At 41.3% G+C, this 25,908-nt stretch overlaps 3 protein-coding genes across 6 annotated transcripts; 2 read left to right on the top strand and 1 right to left on the bottom strand.

Annotated features, from left to right (window-relative positions):
• Window positions 1–4,571: 4,571 nt before the first annotated feature.
• pars2 (prolyl-tRNA synthetase 2, mitochondrial) lies at window positions 4,572–9,739 on the top strand. 2 transcript variants are annotated; one of them, XM_061780304.1, is made up of 4 exons: window positions 4,572–4,780; window positions 5,292–5,622; window positions 7,991–8,236; window positions 8,411–9,739. In XM_061780304.1, the coding sequence occupies exons 2-4, from the start codon at window positions 5,299–5,301 to the stop codon at window positions 9,290–9,292; spliced, it is 1,452 nt and encodes a 483-aa protein (XP_061636288.1). In that variant the 5' UTR covers window positions 4,572–4,780; window positions 5,292–5,298; the 3' UTR covers window positions 9,293–9,739. The 2 variants fall into 2 exon arrangements, with proteins under 2 accessions (XP_061636288.1, XP_061636289.1); XM_061780305.1 differs by lacking the exon at window positions 4,572–4,780 and adding an exon at window positions 4,839–5,194.
• Window positions 9,740–11,383: 1,644 nt separating this feature from the next.
• On the top strand, window positions 11,384–18,366 carry ttc4 (tetratricopeptide repeat domain 4). 3 transcript variants are annotated; one of them, XM_061779009.1, is made up of 10 exons: window positions 11,385–11,634; window positions 12,178–12,295; window positions 13,277–13,438; window positions 13,531–13,608; window positions 13,842–13,966; window positions 14,044–14,130; window positions 14,243–14,484; window positions 14,582–14,666; window positions 15,811–15,893; window positions 17,529–18,366. In XM_061779009.1, the coding sequence occupies exons 1-10, from the start codon at window positions 11,527–11,529 to the stop codon at window positions 17,626–17,628; spliced, it is 1,188 nt and encodes a 395-aa protein (XP_061634993.1). In that variant the 5' UTR covers window positions 11,385–11,526; the 3' UTR covers window positions 17,629–18,366. The 3 variants fall into 3 exon arrangements, with proteins under 3 accessions (XP_061634995.1, XP_061634993.1, XP_061634994.1); XM_061779010.1 differs by having other exon boundaries at window positions 11,386–11,634; window positions 12,212–12,295; XM_061779011.1 differs by lacking the exons at window positions 15,811–15,893; window positions 17,529–18,366 and adding an exon at window positions 15,413–15,478 and having other exon boundaries at window positions 11,384–11,634.
• Window positions 18,367–19,908: 1,542 nt separating this feature from the next.
• On the bottom strand, window positions 19,909–21,458 carry LOC133480646 (placenta-specific gene 8 protein-like). The gene is made up of 4 exons (XM_061779012.1): window positions 21,349–21,458; window positions 20,600–20,674; window positions 20,325–20,512; window positions 19,909–20,245 (listed from the first exon to the last, which is right to left on the bottom strand). Exons 2-4 carry the CDS (start codon window positions 20,664–20,666, stop codon window positions 20,045–20,047), a joined length of 456 nt encoding a protein of 151 aa, XP_061634996.1. The 5' UTR covers window positions 20,667–20,674; window positions 21,349–21,458; the 3' UTR covers window positions 19,909–20,044.
• Window positions 21,459–25,908: the final 4,450 nt, after the last annotated feature.

Below are 25,908 nucleotides of genomic sequence, written 5' to 3'. Positions count from 1 at the left end.
GCCGCCAGGGTGAGATACCTTCAAGACATTTTTGCCTGACCTTTTGTTCTCATAGTGTTTATGTCATTAAGCGTGTGTAGAGTCACACCCATTATTTTCTCTCCAGTCTTGACTATTTGTTGGAAGTCTAATTCTACCCTTCTTCGTAGCAGCACCAAACCAGACTGATGGATGACCAATGAACTCCTGTGACTGACTGCTGTGTACAGAGTCGGCTCAAGGCATATGTGAAATAAGAAGCTGCTTGTCTACCCTCTTGGGAGGCCTGCAAAAAGCAGGAAGAATTTGTTTTAACATATTAAAGAAGCAAAAGAGGGCACAGAAACATCCAAATTAAATATCTAGCTTTAAAGTGTAACACTTGTATAAGTAGAAGTCAAACATATGTGGCGCCATGGTGGAGGGATGGGGGCCCCAAATCAAATTCTGCTTAGGGTCGCATAAAGGCTTGGGCCAACTCTGGCCGTGTAGAAGTGCCTCAACAGCTCTTGTGGCAGGCTACACTTCCTCAGTAGCCACAGATTGGTGCAGAAAGCACCTCTGATTGGCCTTGAGTTGATGAAGTGATGTAGGTCTCTGCGCCAGGTCCAGAGAGACTTGTAGTTCCCAGGAACGTGAAGACATTTGTACGCACAGATGAGAGATTCAGTATTTCTTTTCTGAACATACAGTATTTCATCTTTAGGGAGGTAGGTTATTCAATACTGAACTGAGCAGTTCTTGACCAAATTTTTGTAGTTTCAGCAATCTACACTGTTAACATCATTTCTGCTATACTTGGGAGGTCTTCTGCAGTACTCATGGGTTAAATCGTAAAAATATATCTGTCACTACACTGATTATCACATGGAAGGCAGTCTACTTCTGGGTTGAAATACGTATATGCCCAAAATATGTAATTTACAGTCGTCCACATACTTAAAAACATTGCATTATAGTTCCAATTACTGCTTTCAAAACTTTTACTATCCATTAAAAAAACAAAACAAATCTCTTATTGCTAGTTCATCAACAGAATGCATTGGGTTGCATAATATTCCTACTTTACAGGGAGACAATGTGTAGCCTGTGTGGGCAAACATGGAGTCAAATTGATCATGCTAATATTGCCAGGATTTTATGTACTCCTCCACCCTACTTCTGAAGCTAACTATTTGTATTTGATGTATCGGCAGATAAATATTTAGTTTTTTTTTTTTTTTAAATAAATATTTTACTTGTATTTTATAATGCCTTTCTGAGAAATATGGAACTTATTTTTATGGCAGTCAAAACATGACATAGTATAAAACCTAATGAATCTGTGCTCGGGGGATTGTTTTTATCTCGCCGAGACAATCGGTCGCCTGTTTCTCTGGGAACTAATGTTGGAACAAGTCATGACGACCAAGTCACGACACGGCCGTTAATGTATGTGTGCGTTTTATCTCATGGAACCGGAATATGTATCATCCATAATGTTTGGCTAAACAGCAGTTAAGATAGAGACCCTCACCACAATAGCTGACAATCAGGTGCCACTCACTGGCAGAAATAATGCTTAAATAGCCACAAAAAGTCTATAAAGCCCCCCAAAGGTGCTATGAAAACAAAATACAAAGATTACATCAGCAAGTGTGTAAAATAAAACTCACAGATTTGACCAATTGTTGAACATCCAAACTGTCTAGTAAATATTTTTCTTTCAAAGATGTTTACAGAGACTGTGCTGTTGCCACTAGTCTATGTCACTCATATCCATTACCCTAAACTGGTATAGTATTCATCAATGATGGGAAAATCTTTAGTTTCTAGATTGGAAAGCACTCTTGTTTACAGCAGGGGAGAGAAATAGGAGATAAAAGCAATGGCTGTCTGAGGTCACGCATCAGTGGTTAAATGACGCATTCAAGATTATTGCAAGTCACTCAGGACCTCCTTTTATTCTCTTTTATCTCATAACTATATTGAATTACAATTATGTGTTTTCCAAACATTTATCTATATTATTTACACAAGTTTAAAAAACATCACATAAATGAGTCTTAAAAAATGGGTGGACAAAATGTCTTCAATCATATTGCTGTCAGTTCGATTAAGTATTTAGTACATTTATCCAAAAAATTGGCGGCACGGTGACCGACTGGTTAGAGCAGTCAGCCTCACACTTCTGAGGACCGGGGTTCAATCCCCGGCCCCGCCTGTGTGGTGTTTGCATGTTCTCCCCGTGCCTGTGTGGGTTTTCTGCGGGCACTCCGGTTTCCTCCCACATCCCAAAAACATGCATCAATTGGAGACTCTAAATTGCCCGTAGGTGTGATTGTGAGTGTGAATGGTTGATTGTTTGTATGTGCCCTGCGATTGGCTGGCAACCAGTTCAGGGTGTACCTCGCCTCCTGCCCGATGACAGCTGGGATAGGCTACAGCACACCCGCGACCCTAGTGAGGAGAAGTGGCTCAGAAAATGGATGGATGGAGCCAAACAATTTTTAATCTCATCTATGATTGACCTGGCCCGTCTATCTGTTCTGAAAATAAAAAGTGGCCATTGAGCGGGAGAGAAATGAAAAAGAGACTTCCAAATGTCTCTCCATGTAATATGTGTGCGCAATGCACCAAAAATACCCCAGACACCATAGACTATTTTCACGCTATATGGGAGTGCACACCAATTCAATACTTTTGGTCTACGGTTACACAGAAACTCTCGAATATTTTGAATTTCAGGATTCCACTTTCCCCAAGATTGTGCATACTTGGCGACTTAAGCACAAGCGACCTCCCTAATAAATATTCACAATCATTACTCGTCGCATTCGCTACCGGTAAGAAAACAATTCTATTAAACTGGAAAAACAAACAAGCTATTAACATCAATCACTGGCTAAATCTCATCATAGAAGAATATATTACGTTAGAAAAAATATCATCAGAATGAAAAAAATCTATTACATATATACGTAGATAGCTGGTCATGCTTCCTCAACATGCTAAATCCAGACTCTTGATTCCTTTGCCTGAGTCGTGTGTCATCTGACAATAACAAGACTATTTTGCAAGTGTAAAAGTAAAAGTAAAGTTTTACTTCTATATTCTTTGTTGTCAAGGTTGTTGTTGTTTTATTATTCTATTTGTCATTCATTTATGTACTTGTGTTTTTTAAATTATTTTTATTTTTTGTTATTTTTTTATTTTTCTCTTTTTTCGTTCTCACATTTTAGACCGATTTGCATGGTGAAAGGACACATGCATGGAGTGGGGATCTTCTCTTCTTGTCCCTGTGTTTGTGGTTCCGGTGTCTGTTGGGGCGGGACTTTCTTCACTCCTTCCCGATCTCGGAGAGGGGGGGTAACCACAGGATTGACCTCCCGGAGAGCATTGATGGTGTGATGGTGGACTTGCCCATGTTCCGTGGGTGCTAGGGCGGTGCCAGCTGGCGCCCGCCTGGGTCCCCCACTTTGGCTACTGGTGGAGGCGGTGGGATCCCCCCTGTCGCTCCTCGGGCCTGCTTCCTCCTCTTCTCTCCGTTCCTTGCGTCCCCCTGCGGTTGCCTCTTCCTCTTCTCCTGGGGGGTGCGGCGTGTGGTCCACTGCGGGCTGTGGGGCCTGCTATGGAGACACTCGGGGGCGGGTACTGGGTGCTGGCCGGAATGTGGGGTGGGGTAGGTGCTGTGGTGCTGGGTGGGGTGGCCCTCTTCGAGCATACACTCACACCACTCACTGTATATATTTTTCTCACTAGTCACATCTGGGCACACATACATATCCAGGGGCTACTGGGGGATTGCTATGGGGTCGGGAGGGTGCGGTTGTCGGACCGGGTTTCAGCACGTCGGGGGGGGGGACCGCCTTTGGTCCCTCGGTGTGGGATGTATCCCATCCGTCGGGTTGCTCTCGGGTAGACTCCTGGGCCCGATCCCGCTTCTCAATTAATTGGGTGGGGTCCTCAGCCACAGCGGTGCAGGCACAGCAATTACATGACACTTCTGTCAGTCTTTGTGCATGCAAAACTGTCAATTCACTTGCATTTGTTCGAAGAAACACACCCCTGGGACTTTTTGGCTGGGTGTGGGGCCACTCACTTATTGCGACAAATAACTCATGAATATGCAAATTGCTTGGGTATCCCCTCACTCACACTCTCGTCCTATAGACTTTTATAATTGACATAGTCACTCCCACCACACTTCAGTTGTACACCCAGGATCATGACCCTTGTCCTGCATGCTTTTTCTCCTGTCCTTGTCCTTTACTTCCCTCACAGGGGGTAGCACTACTGCCACATACAACACTCATATCTATTTTTTCATTGTTCTGGATATGTAATTATTTACTTTTCTCATCTTGTTTGCAAGTAGTGCTTTGTCTTTTGTCTTCTTTTCTCACTCCACTCTAGAAACTTTGTTCTGTTCGACTGATCGACTCTAACTCTCAATAAATATCAGTTGTAATACTATGAAACAAAAGCAGCAGCTTAAAACCACCACTGTGACACAGTAAAACTGTTCCGGCATAAAAGGGATACAGATCCTCCATTCTGCTTGACCTAACAGGCGAACAGGACACACACAAAAAAATATATATATTAAAAAAGTTGAGAGTTTCTCCAATCCGAACGCTACCCTTTAATCCTCTCCAGGCCTGTAGGTGGCAGTATGGTCCAACGAGAGCGAACCTGCAGTCCGCGTTGATGGCTTGGTACCGAGAGAACTTCTTGTTTTGAAGGATTATTAAGCGAGTTGACGTGCTAATGTATTGGATTACTTCGACATTCGAAAGACTCCAGCTCTTGCGCTTCAAATGTAAGTCTCGTTATTGTCATTTAGTGCTTTCTTGCGTTAACTTAGGAGGTCCCCGCCGGCTAACTATTTAACCTCTGCTAGGTGAGATAGCACAGCTACTACGGCACCAACCAGGAAGTGAGTGTCACTGCTGTGTGTAATCATGTCGATTATCGGTCACATTTTACTTCAAAACATTAGACGTTAATACGCAACAGTAAATGTGCGCTACGTAATTGAGTGTTGAAACATTTACAGTACACTCTGCATGCGTGCTGTTACTCCCAATGTAGTTGTATTGGGTGGGGTAATGGTTTTCCATCCTGACTTCACTCAGTCCTCGCAACATGCGTTCAATTTCCACTCGGTCTCCCTGTGATTGACTGACGACCAGTCAGGCTGTGCTAAAAGCACAAGGGAGGCTCATCCAACCATGTCAGCATTTTGAGTTTGTAAAGACATTACTGTCCTGTATGGTAATGAAATAGTACTAAATACTACATCTCATCATTGACCTGTTTTTGTGAACTAGACCCACCATGGAGCCTGTGATACACCGAGTTCGGCACAAAGTCTTCTGGAGCCTCAGTAGAATAAGACTACTTCCCTGCAGGAACCACTCTGGTTGCGCCGAGACTGCTGCTGCTCCTACCTCCCATCATACCAGGCAAAGGAAACCCCCACTCCTGGTCTCTCGTCTGTATCAGCCGTCAAACCTGCGTGACATGGGCCCTGAGAACCGAATGCAAGGAGAAGTTACCTGTAAGAGTCAGAGGCTCATGCAACAGGCTGGCCTCATTTATCCTTCCAATCCTGGATGCTACTACTACCTTCCTGCCACTGTGCGCTCCATGGAGAAACTGGTGAGATGTAATAATGTTGAAGAGATTATGAGCTTATTGCATTGTATTCCTCAGACTGTACAACAATTATTGTAATATAAAATTGACAAAAGAAGAACATGTTCCAAAAGGATCTATGAATCTCCATCACTGGTGTAGATTCTGCCCAAATTATATTTTCTCAAGAAAATGTAGCAAAACTGTAAAGAGTTTTCCTTTAACAATATGTTTATGATTGTGGTGGTTGTTTGGAGTGGTGTTCAACTGTTGCTAACCAGAATAGTCAAAAAGTGAAACATTTGTTTTATCTTTCCCACATGCTTTAAACACATTTAACCTTATTAAAAATTTGTTACAGTTGTGCTCACAAGTTTACATAAATTGTTGTTCTGTAAATTGACTGTCTGTTGTACTAGAGCGGCTCCAACTACCGGAGACAAATTCCTTGTGTGTTTTGGACATACTTGGCAAATAAAGATTATTCTGATTCTGATACCCAGGCAGAATTTATGATTTCTTGGCCATTTTTCAGAGAATATGAATTATAACACAAAAGCTTTTCTTTCACTCATGGTTAGTGCTTGGGTAAAACCATTTATTATCAAACAACTGTGTTCACTCTCTTTAAATCATAATGACAACAGAAACTACACAAATGACCCTGATCAAAAGTTTACATACCCCAGTTTTTAATGGCGTGTATTGGCCCCTTTAACATCAATGACAGCTTGGAGTCTTTTGTGGCAGTTGTGGATGACGCTCTATTTTCTCTAATGGTAAAGCTGCCCATTCTTGGCAAAAGGCCTCCAGTTCCTGTAAATTCTTGGGCTGTCTTGTATGAACTGCACGCTTGAGATCTCCCCAGAGTGGCTCAATGATATTGAGGTCAGGAGACTGAGCTGGCCACTCCAGAACCTTCACTTTATTCTGCTCTAGCCAATGACAGGTCGACTTGGCTTTGTGTTTTGGATTATTATCATGTTGGAATATCCAAGTACATCAGCTTCCGGGCTGATGAGTGCAAATTTCCCTCTAGTATTTTTTTATAACATGCCGCATTCATCTTGCGATCAATTTTGACCAAGTTTCCCATGCCTTTGTAGCTCGAACATCCCCAAACCATCAGCGATCCACCTCCATGTTTCACAGTAGGAATGGTGTACCTATCATTATAAGCCTTGTTGACTTCTCTCCAAATGTAACGTTTATGGTTGTGGCCAAAAAGTTCAATTTTGGTCTCATCATGCCAAATGATTTTGTTCCAGAAGTTTTGAGGCTTGTCTCTGTGCTGTTTGGCATATTGTAAGCGTGATTTTTTTTTTTTTATTATTATTTTTTTTTTTTTTGTGGCATTAGCGTAGTAATGGCCTTCTTTTGCCGATTCGACCATGCAGCCCATTTTTTCTTCCAAGTGCCTCCTTATTGTGCATCTTGAAACAGTTGGTTGATAATAAATGGCTTCACCCAAGCACTAACCATTAGTGAAAATAAATGTTTTTGTCTTATCATTCATATTATATGAAAATTGGCCAAGAAATCATAAATTCTGCCAGGGTATGTACATTTATGAGCACAACTGTAAACATACTTTTGATAGTATACCTTAACACCTCTTCTCGCTCTCTGGGTCACCCACTTTTCTAAATAAGAAAGAAAGTTGTTCTTGCTTCAAGCTGTTTCTTTGTCACACCCAGTTGAAGTTCACTGTAAAACAGACACACAAACTAAAAGATAATTAAACTTTGTATATTTAAACACCAAAATGTTCGACCAAACCATAAAATCGCGTCCGACAAAAGTCCACTAGCTTCAGGCTAACTTATAATGGGAAAGGGCGTATACGGGTTAGGAAAGATTCACATAGATTTTGTGGCAATTTTAAACATTCAAACCCCTTCTACTTTAACACAACATACAACAATACTCACAAGCATCTGCTCTGTGTGAACAGTGACTATTATTGGAGCTCAGTTGGACTTGGGGACCTTCTCTGCCACTTCTTCTTGCTGTTAAAAATGATGCATCTCTACCAGTGGACCTCAGTGTTGCAATGTGGTACTAATTTTTTAATTAGTGCTATCTCAAACAGTGTAAAGATATTTTTTTTTGACATAACATTTGATTGTAGTATTATTCATATACATTCAAACATTCTAAAATACATACCTGGGCAAATTGTTCGGTAAAATTGTATTTGTCGACTGGACCTCTTCTGGCTTGAAAGTATACATGAAAGTTATGAAAGGTTAAAAGAGGCTGTGTGGAGAAGAAAAGCTGTTTTTCCTTTTGTACATTTTGACTAATAGTTGTGTAAAATTATTCATGTCCATCCTCGATACAGGCATATCGAGGCAAGGTATATTATTTTACAAATTCCTCGAATCACCAGGTGAAAGTGATCGACCAGGAGATGCAGCAAATCGGTGGGCAGAAGCTGGACATGCCCAGTTTGTGTTCCGCTGATCTCTGGAGAACCAGTAAGCGTTGGGACTTGATGGGAAAGGAGCTGTTCCGTCTGAAAGATCGCCATGGTGCCGACTACTGTTTGGGACCCACGCACGAGGAGGCCGTCACCACTCTGGTGGCTCACCAGACCACCCTGTCTTACAGACAGCTGCCTCTACTGCTGTACCAGGTTAGTTTGGGCATTTGGGGGGAACATTTTTTATTTTTAGGGTTGTGGATAAGATGGAGCCTATCCTAAACGAACAATTACTGTCGAACTCCAAATTTTTCAGAGCTTTCAGACATTTGAAAAAAAGTCAATCATAATAAGCAATACCTTATTTGTGCTTTTTGCCTTCAACAGATTACCCGCAAATTCCGAGATGAGCCGAAGCCAAGGTTTGGTCTCCTTCGAGGAAGGGAGTTCCACATGAAGGACATGTACTCTTTTGATATCAGTGAGGAAGCGGCTTATGAGACCTATGAATCTGTGTGTCATGCATACACTAGGGTCTTCGCACGACTGGGCCTACGTTGCGTGCAAGTTCAAGCCGACACAGGGAACATAGGTGGAAAACTCTCGCATGAGTTCCAGCTGCCTGCAGACATTGGTGAAGACAGGCTTCTGGTCTGCGGGAGCTGCTCCTTCTCTGCCAATGTAGAGACAATAGCATCTGACAGAACTGACTGCCCACAGTGCAAAACTGGTACCCTTACTGAGTCCAAGGGCATTGAGGTCGGACACACTTTTTACCTGGGCAAAAAGTATTCCGACATGTTTAACGCCAGGTTCAGCAATGCCCAAAACAAGCCAAGTATTGCAGAAATGGGTTGCTATGGCCTCGGGGTGACGCGTATTCTTGCTGCAACCATCGAGGTGTTGTCAACAGATGAAAGTATCCGCTGGCCAGGTCTTCTGGCCCCTTACCAGGTTTGTGTTTTACCCCCCAAGAAGGGCAGCAAGGAGGTTGAGGCAACTGGTGTGGCTGAAGAGCTCGTTCACACATTAGGCCAAACATTGCCTCATTTGAAAGGTGAGGTTGTTCTTGATGACCGCACGCAGATGACCATCGGCAAGAGGCTGAAGGACGCCAGCCGGCTGGGTTACCCATATGTCGTTGTGGTTGGACAGGGGGCGCTAGAGGACACACCCAGGTTCGAGGTCATCTGTCAGCAGACTGATGAGACAATGTTTTTAAGTAAGGATGAGCTCTTCTGTCTTTTGGGAAAAGTGGAAATTGCATAATTGAACTTGGGATTGAATTGTCTATAATGTTAATTTATTGAAGTGCGTAAAACTGACGGGAGGACTGTACTTTTATGACTGAAGGGAAATCATGTAGAAATGTCGACCATGAGTCATGAAAATGTATCTTTCTCGCTGAAAAAATAACAATATGGCTCACAATATGCTGGATTGCCAATATACCCAAGTAAGAAAACGTGTTGCCTTTACTTTCCATTGAATAAAATGGATTGGTTTTGTTCTCTTACCTTTTTAAAAAAAAAAAAAAAAAAAATACTATATGAATGAGATGGGAGAAGGAATGAAAGCTCTATTTTTTTTACCCATATGTATGAAAAAAATTAAATCAATGAACTGCTACATTTTATTTCTGCGTGTAACAAAAACATTTTGAACTGAAAAAAATATGCTTGGTTGAAGCTACTCTCAAATAAAATGGTCAATGTATATTTGAGTCCTCATTCTCAAAATGAAAGCGCAATTTAATTTATCCACCTGTAGTGAGACATAAATGCCATCTGCTTCGGTGTTCTGTCATAATTTTATCACATGGAATGTAGTCAGCTGTAAACTTGAATAAAAAAAAATATATATTTCACTTAACTGCAAAATATGGTATCTTTTTGCTAAATAATAGCCAACTAAAGTATTTTGTCTGATTGTGACTTTTGCACTTGAACCTCAGTCAACAGCCTTGGAACATCAGGGCTGTAGACACCATCTTCATGTCACACATGATTGTACGCTGTCATCTGTAGGACATGAACAATGTTTTAAATATAGTTCTTGTAGTGTTAAATGTTCTGTTTTCTTGAGAAACTTTTCTTTTCTTGGACTTATTCATAGTTTACCAAGTGGTGGTCGAATAGCTCGAGAAATCTTGCCGCCCGCCAGGTGTCGCACATTGAAGGTCACAACGCATATTTTAAGTGACCAAAAAACAAAAACTTTGTTACAAGAAGAAAGGAATTGGCTATTTTTTCAATAATGATAAGAAATTCAATGTAAGTAGTACCTGCCTCTTCAGCCGGTAGCATCAAATCATTCATTCATACCCTCGACAACTGATAAAGCTTTCAATTTGTGGTCTGACATTTTAAAGATAATTTGCTTCTTTTGCGCAACCAACCCCTCCTATCCCAAAAATTTATATCCTCAAATCACATCACCTAAGGTATTTATAAATGAGAAATTATGTTAAAAGTGTAATACCACACTTCCCCATCAAGCCTCCAACGACAGTTATGTATTTATATGTATTATGTACAGTATGATCTAGCAGGAAAAGGAATAATAACACGGATAGTTTGATCTCCAATAAAGATGCTCCTTCGTCCTTCCCTGTCTTTTGATGCCATCGCCGCTACAGTGAGTTCAGCGTGACTTGAGTTCGTTGTCACATTTTTGTGGGGCCAATTATGTATTACTCGTGCACTCACTGTAGTTGTCTCGCCGTGCTGCACTATTTGCATATACTGGCCACTCATGCCAGAGTAGCATCTGCTCCATTTGCACACTGATTGAGGAGTATCTGTAACATTTGCACAACCATTGTCCCAGATTATCGCACTACTCGTCACTTTAAACCGCATAGACTCCTTGAAGTCTCAGTGCCCTTTGCACAATGGTCATTGCACCGGACTATTGCGATATTAGCCATTCGAACTGCTCTAAGTGCTAGAGGACTCTGCATCTTTTTGCACAATTGTTTTTTGTCAATGTCTTTATGTCTCCAAAGTGTTCTGTAAATTGACTGTCTGTTGTACTAGAGCGGCTCCAACTACCGGAGACAAATTCCTTGTGTGTTTTGGACATACTTGGCAAATAAAGATGATTCTGATTCTGATTCTGATTTTGCCTTGGTAACGACCACTTCTACAAGTTGTTGCCAAAGACTTCTACCACTATTACACAATTTGGCCCTGTTTTAGAGTGAAACGGGATTGGAGAAACTGTCCAGGAGCGTATGTGTTTAAACTGGAAAATCAATGAAAAAAAAATAGCTTTGACATAAAGAAATTATATTTACTTATATAGTTTACTGGAAACTGTTTTCGCGTTGGGAGGTCGAGGCGGAACAGGTGGCCACGACTGTTTCCCCACGGACCATTCCGCAAGTCGTGCCGTTGTTACACGTGCACTATATGGTGCAACATTCCTGTTTGTCACTTGTGTAGATAGTTACGGTAAATTTTTAGTCCGTAAAACGGCACACAAATAACCTTTGACTACTCATGGCGTCTCCCGCTATACTAAACGACAGCGATGACGATGACGTTTTCGCGGAAGCCTTCACGCGTTCTAAATACAAAAATGCCTTCAATGAAGACACATGGGAAGAGGTAAGAACCTATTGTAACTCTCGTAACATGTATTAATGGTACATTTTTACTTAAATATTCACATACTAAGGTGGCTAGCCATTGTAGTTCATTTATGTCCATATTTTGGGTTTGGATTAATTTTGTGAGCATGTTGACCAATCATGTAAGTTTGTAAACATGACACCGGTTTTGTTTTATGCAGCTTCCCCCCCCCCCCCCCCCGCCCCCATGCTAGAATGTAAATGTCTATTTGGGTGATTGCAGACTTGAACGAGAAAAATGGCACCGTTGCACATAACATTATTACTGTCTCCACGATGTGTGTTGTGTGATGACAATGACATTGATAAGAATGATTGATGTCGTTCTATGATGGCTCCCTCACAGAGTACTCTGTGAGCGAGGTGCACATTATATATATATATATATTTAATATATTCTATTTTATTATAAATATATGACCAACCATATGCACATTTACACATACTTGTTTAAAAAGAATCATTTTACATAACCATTAAACTGGAGTGCCGTATGTGCTTCTGCTTTGGGCTTATTCAGGAGTTTGATAAAATACCCATGTTCATGAAAACAGTACCCGAGGAGATTGACCCCAAAGAATATCCAGAGCTAGCTCATATCCAGGCTATTATCCACGATGAAGATAGGACCCCAGAAGGTAGGTGTGCCACAAATATTATTACTTAGTGTATATGAACTGTACTATGGTAATGTGTTCAACATTAAATAAAGGATACTAGGGCTACTCTATTATGGCCAAAATAATAATAATCGCAATTATTTTGATCAAGATGGTATTCGCGATTATTAGTCAGAATTATTCTTCATGTTCGGGAAAAATCTTTATTTTTATTGCACTACTTTTCAACAAACAATATGTAACAGTTTTCAGTGCAAAATGAATCTTTAAATAAGATTAATGATAGATAAAAATAAATATACCTCCAAAATAATTATACTTTACCAAGGGCCTACTGAATAAATATCCTGTTTTAAAGTGCAATCACGAATTGCAACTTAATGGACGCACATACAGTCAATGCTTAAACTGCAATAAGATTAGGCTGTAAGCACCGATTTTTCATTTGAAAATCCTCGTCAATATAGTGAATTAAGGAAAGTTTGTTCTGGTCGATTGGTCAGTAATGCACAGTCACACACTGCAAAGAAGTCGACAGTTGTGATTTCCCTCTGTATTTACTTCTGGCGATTTTTTTTTTATTGCGGTCAGGCTAGCCGAAAAGTTGAAGTCAAGGCAGCTGCTACAACGATTGTTAATTGTGTCTTACCGTGACAGGCCGCCTCTCCGTCAACGTGCTGAGAGGGCCAACTTCAAAATAAAAGTTTCGTATATTACTACATTAGACATCAATGCCATTTAAGCTTTTATTTTGCAGTCGGTGCCGGCCCCTAATTAAGCCTTAATCATGCGTTCGCCCCCTGGTGGCTGGCTGACTAGGTTGCAGGCACTGCTGCAAATGAAGCACTTTTCATATGCAGCAGTGCCTGCATTTTAAATGTAAAAAAATTGCAGATGATCGGGCTCATTTAATCGTGGCAGCCAAAATCGTGATCATTTATTAAAATTCCATTAATTGTGCAGCCCTAAGAGATGCTAATTATTTGATTCATTCTCCAGAAAAAGCACAAAGTTTAAAGAATGAGGGCAATGAATTTTTCAAAGAGAAGAACTACCCAAAGGCTATAGTGGCATACACAGCCGCTTTGAAGAATAAATGTGGTGACCAAGACCTGGAAACTGTTCTTCTCACCAACCGAGCAGCGGCACACTTTCATCTTGGTACAGAATTCTCCTTTAAACACTACAAAGCAATCAATTTCATTCTAACGACTCAATGAGTACCTTTTTGGTTGTGATTTGTTGACATGTAGGCAACATGCGATCTGCACTGAATGACGCCGCAGCCGCAAAGAAGATCAAACCAGGGCATCTTAAAGCCTTAATTAGAGGTATGTTGTACACTAATTAGGTTGGTGAAGCAATAGTATCACCCATTGTGTCCATTTTATTTTTGTATATCAGACAGATACATCATTATTGAGGTAGATTAAATTAAATGTCATTCAATAGACAGTGACAGTTTCATTTGATCTAACATTATTAAAAACTTTACAGGATACATTGTGGTCATCCAGGATTGTGAACTGTATTTATACTTAAATGTGATTGTACATGTGTTCAGGTGCTCAGTGTTGCATTGAGTTGCGCAACTTTGCGACAGCCATTCAGTGGTGTGAAGAGGGTCTTAAAGCTCATCCTACAGACAAGAAGTTGCAGGACCTGAGAGCAGCAGCAGACAAACACAAGGTAGCGTCACTCCTAAAGGCAAATTAGTGTCAATTTATACTAGTCAATGATTTAATTCCATTTGTTCTTTACCACAGAGGGCAGCAGAGAGAGATGCAAGAAAGGCCAAGGTCAAAGAAAAGAAGTTGAATCATGAGAAAGAGGCTCTTATGGCTGCTATCAAGGTTATAAAAAGACTTCCTAAAACCTTTAGTGTGAAGAAATATTCTGTCATTGACTAGGACAATCCTAAAAGTTCCTCTTAAACCTCTATGTTACATCATGTTTTTGTTGCAGGAGCGAGGCGTCAAGCTCCTGCAGCCTGTGAAGCCTCGTCAGTCGGGTTCAGATGGGGAAGATGACGACGAAGGGTCTTCGACTGCAGTAGCCGAGCTGAGCCTGGACGGTCTCAGCTCACACAAGGCCACGGGGGCTCAGGTCTTCCTGGACGAACAGAATTCGCTGCATTGGCCTGTGCTCTTCCTCTATCCGGAACATCAGCAGAGTGACTTCATTTCTGCTTTCTGTGAGAGCAACAGGTAAACCTTGTGGTACGATGTTGAGAATAGTCTGTATTTTGAAAAAAAAAATCATGATGTTCACAAGTTTTTTTTTGTTTTGTTTTGCATTAATTAGTTTTTTAGATCACTTTGCCGTCATGTTTGGCGAACAACTCCCACCATGGGACGTGGACCGAAAATATCACCTTCAAAATTTGCAGGTTTGTGTATTCCAATTCTTACCAAATTGATTTTCCGTAAAATGTCTGTAAGCATGCAAGCAATGGCCCATGTTGTTTTTACTGAATGCAGTTTCCGTCCCTTAAAGTTACAAAGTGATTGATTGTGAGACACTCAAAAATATTGGTCTCCTACTGTGTTATTGTAATAAATTGCAATGTGACTGTATGCTGCACATTTTCTATCACTTGCTGTTTTCTAGTAGTTCATACATGCAAATCAGGTGCCTTTCGGCGAAATTCGCTGTTTTGAACTCAAAATAGACAATTTCTGTGAATCGTATAGATCCAATGAGTTTTTCCAGTGTCGTATTTGTTGCACTGGTCTTTTGTATTTCCGCGTTGAGGTGCTGCGGGTCGTGGCCCTGTTTGCGGTCCCAGCGGAACCGTGATGCACAGGTGACATCGGCGACAAGAGCTGATCTGCTAGTACAGCTTGTATTAATTAGTAAACCCGCCTACAATTATCTAATTAGTTTACGGATGTTAATGTTAAATGTATTAAGCGACGGAGCGATGTTAGGGGTTATGTCACAACACTGAATGAACTAACTTCAAATTCAGAAATGGCCAATAAAAACAGAAAAATATTGTACTTAATATTTTCCTCGAGGTTGCATTTGGGATTAGCCTTTGAAGTTGGTAATAGTGAAACAGACAATAATTTTAGTCAGTTCATTTCCAGAATGACAGTGCTTATAGAGGAGGATGCTATTCATGTGTTACAGCTTGGAGCAGGCATCAGGTGCAGGTGAAGATGGGCCGAGCTCAAGTTGGAGCCCAAAACAAAAAAGCAAAGAAATGAGGCAAATTTAATTATAATCTTAAATTTGTACATCATGTACTTGAGCGCTGTAAAAAAATGTTTTTCTGCGTGAAGAAAATTCATTTTTTTGCCTTACTGTACTCTTCAGTCTTCCAGATAGCTTAATTTATGTTAAAAAATTGTTAAAAATTATCTGCGGGGATCCCCCCAGACCCCCCCTCCTAAAATGTTTTTTTTTTTTTTTTACCATCTTTTTCATGCCACTGGTGTTTGCATGTCTGAGTAGTTGTAAGTAATCCACTGAGCCTGTGAGTTCCAACTGTGTTTTATTTGATCAGTAACCACCTTCTCACTCTGTAGCTGTTCTTTGAGGATGAGGAGAGGGAGACGCTCTACAAAGTTGACCCAGAAACAACACTTTTAAAAGTGTTGCAACACAAAAGGTAAACGTCAAAATAGTAGAGAAGGGAGGGACAGCTTTTACGAGGGAGGTCACAAAAGTTCCACGACTGCTGTCATGGAAGATATTTCAAACCCAAGCTACTTAATTTTTTGCGCTTTATTTTATTTTTCTTATTTATTCTTTATATTCGTGTGGTGGGTTTGTAACAGATAAACAATCTCTTATGGTAAAAAAAAAATAAAAATCCTTACTTCTGTACCAGGCCTTTGGCTCCAGGGGGTTTACTTCCAAGGGGAAAACTTGTCATTTGTAGTTTGGACTTTGAATGCGTATACCTTTTGTGACATCAGTCCTCAAACTTTTCTGACACATCTTGTAAAATATAAAGTGTGCCCTGTATTTTTCACACTCTTATTTTGTAGCCTAACAAGAACTAACCTGATATATACTATAATTAGTTGGCCCTATGCAAAACCCTTGAAATTAAATGTAAATATTCCTTTGTTTGCACTTCTCTTAAGGTCTTAAATTTATTTATTTGTCAAATGCCAATTAAAACCTGGCTGGGTGTGTGCAAGACTAAGACCTGTACCAGGAAATAAAACCATAATTCTCATACTTTAATTATATTGTGTGTCATCTTTCCTTCATGGAGTAGGAGAGGAGTTAATTTAATGATAGGTGTCAGTCTTGCTAATCATGCATGAATTATTAGTCAGCTGCTACATTTCCTTCATGTAAGGCTGTACACCATAAAGAGCAGTGGTTCTCAGCTGTTGTGATTGATACCAAAATAGTGAGTCATTACAATAAAGTACTTGCAAAAAGTTCATCGATACAGATACTGAAACGATACCACAGCAAAAATTTAACACATCAGGAAAGCAGTGGAATGCGTGTGTCCGGCTTTTGCTCTTTTCCACATACTTATATTATGCTATAAAAACACCAATGGCATTTTTGAGAGGCTGTTTCAATAACGCTGGGAGTTGCATTTGCACTGCTCCAGTTTTCTTTGGCTCTGGACCACCATTCAAATGGGTTTGACGTCGTGCCAAAAGGATATTGCTAGTCAGGATGTCCATAGCCAGAGGCTGTGCTACACTGTGTTTATTTATGGAGATCCTTTCCCTTCTTTAAAATGTTCTGTGTGGGAACTAGGTGTTGTACAGTACAAGGGCATACCAAATACGAATGCATGTTAAATATTTCACTGTACAGGGTGTCGTTAGTTAACAACAGTTCCGCTCCTACGGCGGCGACGTAACCCAAATTTGTACATATGTATATTGGAATGCGCCGTAGTCTATCACTAAACCTACACTAACGCGGTAGTAAAGTCATGATTACAATAAATATTTGTATGGAAAAACACTTCTAGCCGTAAATATAAAACAATGAAATGAAAAACAGTAAGTACAACAGTAACAGAGCGTGTGCTTCTTGTGCTGGATGGTAAAGTATCTTTACGCCCCTAGGAAAACCTTTTGTGCGCTTTTCGTAACCTTGTTGCAAACTAAAGACCCGCTGCAATTTTTTACTAGCTGTCCGCGACCTACCCAAAATGGCTCCACTGCCTACTTTAGGCCCACCAGCTGAAAATCACTACCAGAGGATATTATCCTGCCATAATTCTGACTTCCTTGCTCTTGACAAGGCACTCTCTGTTTTGCAGGTTTTTTGTCAAGGTGGGTACGCCCAGCTTCATCATTTTGGTGAACGGCTCGTCATTCTGGAAGCAGTATTTAACAGGAAAGAAAATGCAAGCATTGTAAATACTTAAAAAAAAATATTATTATTATATATGAAAATTCTCTCACAAGCCCAAAGACTTTATTTGCTATAACAAAATTGGCTCTGTTGTGGGAATGGGAGGAAAAGCCACAGTCGGGGTCACCAACCTTTTTGAAACCGAGCGTTGCTTCTTTAATACTGATTAATGCAAAGGGAAACCAGTTTAATGCACACTTCTGAAATGTGATCGGATTACCTTTAGTTATGTTATTATTCATAATTATATTCATCAATGTAAAGACACGGATCATGTTAATGAATGATCACTATTTATCAGCAATGATTTTTAAAAGGTAGGAAAGGGATAAATATCAATATGCAGCACCTTATTTCTCTACATTTCTGTATGCGTTTGCATTTTCAAATGATCATGTCTACAACAGTCCTTGGTAATTACAATGTCCCATCGCTGGTGAGTATAGATCGGGCCTGCAGGCTACTCGTGGTCCTTGGGGTCTACCTGGTGCCACCATGTTGGTGACCCCTGGGCTACATTATGATAGGAGGAAATAGAAAAGTGCTCTTTAACAACTCGTTGTAGCTTCAGCAAAGCATTTATAATGAAAACCACACTCAGTATAATATAGAGCTTGGCCAAGGTCAAGCAATTATATGTATACCGCCATACAATTGGGTCTAGAAGTACCGTATTTATGCCATGACAGGTTTTATGATTTTACTAAATGGATCTGAAATAAAACAAACAAGGTATGATTGGAGTAGACTCATTTTTCATTTCACATTACACAATTTCACATTCATCATTTAAAGATCATAGCCTTTTTCAGAGTACTATTGTGAATAAAACTGTATTTTTCCATTCTTAATAAATTGCTTTCAGTCAATGCCTGGCAATTAGTCTGGAGCTCACATCTCCATTGGATGGAGACCAGGCTACTGACTTGGCCAATGAAGAATATACCATTTATTTGCTTATGCCTATTGATGTTGGTAAGTGCAACTGTCTTTTTCTCGTACTTTTGACACAATGGAAGCATTGTGTCAATTGCTGTTATCATCATCCATCCATCCATCCATTTTCTGAGCCGCTTATCCTCACAAGGGTCGCGGAAGTGCTGGAGGCTATCCCAGCTATCTTCGGGCAGGAGGCGGGGTACATCCTGAACCGGTCACCAGCCAATCGCAGGGCACACATAAACAAACAACCATCCGCACTCACATTCACACTTACAGGCAATTTAGAGTCTTCAATTAACCTACGACGCATGTTTTTGGGATGTGGGAGGAAACCGGAGTGCCCGGAGAAAACCCACGCAGGCACGGAGGGAACATGCAAACTCTACACAGGCGGGGCCGGTGATTGAACCCCGGTCCTCAGAACTGTAAGGCAGACGCTCTAACCAGTCGTCCACCGTGCCGCCCCAGATAGAACCGTTATTACTATATGTTTTTATAAAGTACTCTAGCACTAGGCGGCACGGTGGTCGACTGGTTAGAGCGTCAGCCTCACAGTTCAATTCCCGGCCCCGCCTGTGTGGAGTTTGCATGTTCTCCCCGTGCCTGCGTGGGTTTTCTCCGGGCACTCCGGTTTCCTCCCACATCCCAAAAACATGCATTAATTGGTGTTAGATCTATCTCACCCAACACGTATAAAAAAATAGACACAAATGGAATGAAGACGCTGGTTTCTTTTTCTCATGAGGAGGGCGTATGGGAGATTGTTCAGATTACAGCCTCTCATCACGCTCTAAACAATCTCTCCCGTCGCTCCTGTATTTATTTGAAATAGGGAGGTTTCTGATTTACAAGACATAACGTTCTAAGCAACAAGACACAACACACTAAGGGGAGGGTTTCAAGGTGAAGACATGGGACCAACACCAGCCACGTCCTTGGTCAAGGCGCCCTTCCATCGGATGATTCATGCTGAGTCATCTTCTTGAAGGCGAGATATCTTCCTTTCTCAAAATCGTCCATAATACTAATGCAAGTTTAGCAAATAAATGATAACTTCTACAATATATTTAACAATTGGAGACTCTAAATTGCCTGTAGGTGTGAATGTGAGTGGGGATGGTTGTTTGTTTGTATGTGCCCTGCGATTGGCTGGCAACCAGTTCTGGGTGTACCCCGATGGTAGCTGGGATAGGCTCCAGCACGCCCGCGACCCTAGTGAGGAGAAGCGGCTCAGAAAATGGATGGATGGATGGATGGATGGACTCTAGCACTAGCAAATACTCGTCAGCATTTTTTTTGTATGATTGTCTTTTGCATCACAAATATGAAAACAAATCTCTTAATGTGTTGTTATAGTCTTGATTAGTTTAATCAAAGTAAGGATGATCATTAAATAAATGAGCTGAAACATGAATCAAGTACAGATTGAGAGTAAATCAGGAAAAACAAAATGCACTTTAATGCTGCATGTGATGCCTCTTATTGGTGACCAACATAATAAGGAGGCGCTGCAAGGGTTGGCTGCATTATCACCATAGGAGCAGGCTGCTGAACAATAGTTTGGGTGTTCACATTAATGATAGTTGGCGTTTTGCTTCGGTGTTTAAGCTCACGGTGCATCTGACACCAGCTGCACCAAATGCAGAAACAGGAAGCAAGGATGTCCTTACAGATGGAGCCCTGGGATAAAAGTACAGTAAGCGTTAACGTTGTGAATGAAGCTATACTTTTCAAACACGGCTTCAACCCGACACCCTACCTTGATACCATATTTGCCTCGCATGGATGCTCTTAATGACAAGACTGCAGGGGGCGCAAACAGAGGGAACCCACAAGCTGTACAAACAGCAGGGCTAATGATGTCACACAATGGCAGACATCGGTTCTCTCCATATCTCCCTGCGACTGTGCAGGCCAGGCAGGGGCAACACCAGAACCCATAGCAGCCTACGCCACCAAAACAGTTAGGATCAGTGTGAAAACAATTTAGAGACTTGACAGTCAGATGCTGTTGGTGTTGTAATTATAACTTACAAGTACTGGCATTTTCAAAGCAGTCACAAAGGCCACTCTCCCATTTTGTGAGAGGTTGGTGGGCCATCACAACAACTTGAGCCCGGGCGGGAGGGAGAAAAAACAATTCATTCAAAAGTGTCTTTCAAAACATTTACGCCTTATGGCAAAAACAAACCAAAAAAAGACAACAACAACATTTAATAAGAGAAATCTGAACTTGCCAAACAAAAAGGATTCGATGAGACTGAATGCAATAAATTGAGTGAATAATTTGTATACTATTTTTTTACAAAGAGGAGTCTGAGTGTTTAAGATTTTACACTTAAAGCAAATTTAAAAACAATCTGGTCTTACTGGAATGCATGTTTAAACAAATGTTTTTTTAAAGTCCACTGAAGAGGTACCTCTCAGTTGAAAAGGAGGCATGCGTTCCACAATTAAATTTTTAATTTGTCTTGAGTCGAGTGTGTTTATTCTCAATTGAAAAAAGTGAAACCCTACTATTAAAAATAAAGTGTGCTGTGTAACAGTCAGGAATTAAAATAAACTCAATATCCATTATGCTTTTTCAGGTCATTCATGAACAAGGCAATGAAGTCCTAGAGTTGGCATTGATTGTGCCGATTGTCGGATATTGGCTGAAACTGAAAGTTGGGTTAAAAATAGAGCACGAAAAACATCACCAAAATCTCCCTTTTTGTTTTTACAGCATCTGAAATTCATATAATACCCAGGATAGACTATTGTCTTTAATTGGGGAATCTTACCTGATGCTTGATGTGGTCTTGGTGCAGGTGCAATGAATAAAATGTTGTCTTCCTGAGCTACGGGAGGACTGCTAAACTGAAAAATGCTGCCGAACCTGAATGTGTACAGAGAAATGAAAGTAAAATTTGAGTGTTTAATAAAGTAACACTTCCTTTTGGGTTGAACTTCAGGTCAGCGTAGCTGGACTACTGTAGAATGTCTGACCACGTGGAGGAAGGTTTTTGGTCAAATGACACAAGGTTTGAAATGTTTGACCAACAACAACCAGTACCAACTGTTGAGCACGGTGCTGTTGGCATCATCGCCACTGAAAATGCTTCACGTTACAAAATTGGTCAATAGGCAAACATGATCTTAAAAGCTTTTATATTACAATATCAATTAAAAAGCCCTTTGTCTTGTTTTTCTTTATGAAAGCCAGCACATGATGTATTTTTACATGGCCTCTTGGGAGGTGAAGTTATTTGTAATTTGGGTCTTAATCTGACCATCTGTGGGTCATTTTGAACCCTGTTCAAACACCCCCCTTCAATCGAGGCCACAAATGTACAACCCCAATTCCAATGAAGTTGGTCACCTGTTTGGAACATCCCACAGGTGAACAGGCTAATTGGGAACAGGTGGGTGCCATGACTGGGTATAAAAAGAGCTTCCCTCAATTACATTCGTCCATCCATCGATTTTCTGAGCCGCTTCTCCTCACTAGGGTCGCGGGCGTGCTGGAGCCTATCCCAGCTGTCATCGGGCAGGAGGCGGGGTACACCCTGAACTGGTTGCCAGCCAATCGCAGGGCACATATATACAAACAACCATCCGCACTCACATTCATACCTACGGGCAATTTAGAGTCTCCAATTAATACATGTTTTTGGGATGTGGGAGGAAACCGGAGTGCCCGGAGAAAACCCACGCAGGCACGGGGAGAACATGCAAACTCCACACAGGCGGGGCCGGGGAATGAACCCGGGTCCTCAGAACTGTGAGGCTGACGCTCTAACCAGTCGGCCACCGTGCCGCCTGAATTACATTCATTCACAAGCAAAAATGGGGTGACGTTCACCTCTTTGTGAGCAAGTGCGTGAGAAAATAGTCGAACAGTTTAAGGACAATGTTCCTCAACGTACAATTGCAAGGAATTTAGGGATTTCATCATCTACAGTCCATAATATCAAAAGGTTCAGAGAATCTGGAGAAATCACTGCATGTAAGCGGCAAGGCCGAAAACCAACATTGAATGCCCGTGACCTTCGATTCGTCAGGCGGCACTGCATCAAAAACCGACATCAATGTGTAAAGGATATCCCCACATAGGCTCAGGAACACTTCAGAAAACCAATGTCAGTAAATACAGTTCGGCGCTACATCCGTAAGTGCAACTTGAAACTCTACTATGCAAAGCAAAAGCCATTTATCAGCAACACCCAGAAACGCCGCCGGCTTCTCTGCGCCCGAGCTCATCTCCGATGGACTGATGCAAAGTGGAAAAGTGTTCTGTGGTCCGATGAGTCCACATTTCAAATTGTTTTTGGAAATTATGGACGTCGTGTCCTCCGGGCCAAAGAGGAAAAGAACCATCTGGACTTTTATGGACGTAAAGTTCAAAAGCCAGCATCTGTGATGGTATGGGGCTGTGTTAGTGCCAATAGCATGGGTAACTTACACATCTGTGAAGGCACCATTAATGCTGAAAGGTACATACAGGTTTTGGAGAAACATATGCTGCCATCCAAGCAACGTCTTTTTCATGGACGCCCCTGCTTATTTCAGCAAGACAATGCCAAACCACATTCTGCACGTGTTACAACAGCGTGGCTTCGTAGTAAGAGTGCTGGACTGGACTGCCTGTAGTCCAGACCTGTCTCCCATTGAAAATGTGTGGCGCATTATGAAGCGTAAAATACGACAACGGAGACCCCGGGTTGTTGAACAGCTGAAGCTGTACATCAAGCAAGAATGGGAAAGAATTCCACCTACGAAGCTTCAACAATTAGTGTCCTCAATTCCCAAACATTTATTGAATGTTGTTAAAAGAAAAGCTGATGTAACACAGTGGTAAACATGAACCTGTCCCAACTTTTTTGGAACGTGTTGCAGCCATAAAATTCTAAGTTATTTACTATGAACAATAAAGTTGATCAGTTTGAACATTAAATACCTTGTCTTTGTAGTGTATTCAATTAAATATAGGTTGAACATGATTTGCAAATCATTGTATTTTGTTTTTATTTATGTTTAACACAACGTCCCAACTTCATTGGAATTGGGGTTGTGCATCCTGCCCGTAGAACCTAGCATTATTATATGATAATGATTTTGTATGATAATTGAAGACTCTAAATAGTCTGGATGTAAATGTGATTGTCAATGGTTGTTTGTGTATATGTGCTCTGCAATTGGCTGGTGACGTCTTTATGTCTCAAAAGTATTCTCTGTCAATTGACTGTCTGTTGTTGTAGTAGAGCGGCTCCAACTACCGGAGACAAAGTCCTTGTGTTTTTGACATACCTGGCAAATAAAGATGATTCCGATTCAAAGAATGGATGGCTGGATGGATGGATATAGCTATGGTGCCCCCGTGAGATGGATTTAGGTTTTTATTCTGCAATCCTGCGGTTCGTTCTAGCTTTACCCGTTTTGCAATGTCATAATGATTACTCAAGAAAAAAGGTGTTTACAACCATTACACCACATGCAACAACTTTAACTTGTGCATGTCTAACCACATCTAAATAAACACTACTGAATTAAATGAATATAAAAGCCAGGCCAGCGATGTACAAAATGATGCAAGCATCCATAATTCACGCACGAATGCCGTTGTCTTAAATGTTTGTGGTGAATACATACTGCATCTTTTTCCAACTAAACTGTACTAAGACTTGAAACGAAAGGTCAGACATGCCATACGTGTCCAACAGGATCGGTTACTTGTGGATCAAATCTGTCAGATAAAAGATGAGATATCCCATCATCCTATCAACTCATGATACTCCACACCTTCAAACACAAACACACCCTGCATATCTGTACTTGCCTCCTTTCTTCATAAGCTAAGTGCACCATACGCACATGTCAAATTCTATTTTCGATTACACACCGACATATATATGCACTTACTCAGTCACTCGCTCACTCACACACACACACACACGCCCATCAGTAGTACAAACTACTACTTTTTATGCAACATACTTTATACTTGATACTTTTCATTACATTGAGCTACATTCCGCTCGCAACATATTTTTATCTACAGGTAACCAACCGAGTTAGCGCTGGGGAATCGTTGTGGCATGTATGTCACACCCCTTAGCCCTAAAGTACATGAAAAGTACGATCAGTGACGTATACATCTGTTAAATGTCCTGAGGGTAGGGTAGACTGTGGATGCTGATTGAGTGATAAGGGTAGGGAATCAGGTGATTTTCATGATGTACCATAACCAAACATGAATCCCGGGCAAAAAGCTGCAGCTCCAATTTTTGGTGAAACAAACCTTTTGAAACCTTTGAGTGAACATTTAAAGGACAGAGTATCACATCTCCAGATGATCTTTAAACTCGGGCTTAAGTGTTTGGGACTTGAGAAAGCTCTTTCCTTCTCTTAAACCCCACTACGATAAGCCAACTTTATAATTAAGGTGGGAATTTTTGTAAATGTTCCAGTAACGTTTGTGTGTTGACTGCCTGATGGTTTTGTCGACTAGCAGGAGACGGGGAGAACTGGTTACAGGCTCGCAAGATGGCGAAAGGAAGGTAGCGGCTTGTAGAAGAATCAGAATCAGAATCCTCTTTATTTGCCAAGTATGTCAAACCCACACAAGGAACTTGTCTCCGGTAGTTGGAGCCGCTCTAGTATGACAATTGACAGCCATTTTGCCAATAAATACTTCTGAGACATAAAAACTTAGCCTCTAGCAATTTAATGGCAAGAGGGAAGACGCTGTTGGAATGTCTGCTTCTTTTAGTTTGCATTGATCGATAGCACCTACCTGAGGGAAGGTCCAAGAGGATTTTGCACGTTCTGGCAGCGTGCAAGTCCTCAAGGGTGGGTAGGGGAAGTTTGTCCTTTTTTATGGCAGCACCAAACCAGACTGTGATGGAAGAGAACACAGGACTGATTCGATGACCGCTGTGTAGCACACCCTCAACAGCTCCTTTGGCAGGCCGTGCTTCCTCAGAAGCCACAGGAAGTACATCCTCTGCTGGGCCTTTTTGAGGATGGAGTTGATGTTGGCCTCCCACTTCAGGTCCTGAGAGAGGTCTCGACGGTTGACATAGAGCAGTTGGACAGCCTGAGGGGCAGCTGTGGTGAAGGATGCCTCCTGAAGTCCACGATCATCTCTACCGTCTTGAGCGTGTTCAGCTCCAGGTTGTGTCAGCAGCACCAATTCTCCAGCCGCTCCACTTTCTGTCGATACGCAGACTCGTCGCCGTCTTTGATGAGGCCGATGACTGTGGTATCGTCTGAAAAACTTCAGGAGTTTGACAGCCGGGTGCGTTGAATTGCAAGTAGGTTTCTTAGAAAGATTGCAAGCAAAGATTCTGAACAAAAAGGAA

The sequence above is a fragment of the Phyllopteryx taeniolatus genome, chromosome 7 (genome assembly GCF_024500385.1).
Source record: "Phyllopteryx taeniolatus isolate TA_2022b chromosome 7, UOR_Ptae_1.2, whole genome shotgun sequence".
NCBI lineage: Eukaryota > Metazoa > Chordata > Actinopteri > Syngnathiformes > Syngnathidae > Phyllopteryx > Phyllopteryx taeniolatus.
Note: the sequence above shows the minus strand (reverse complement) of the source record. Positions and strands in the feature narration are given on the sequence as shown.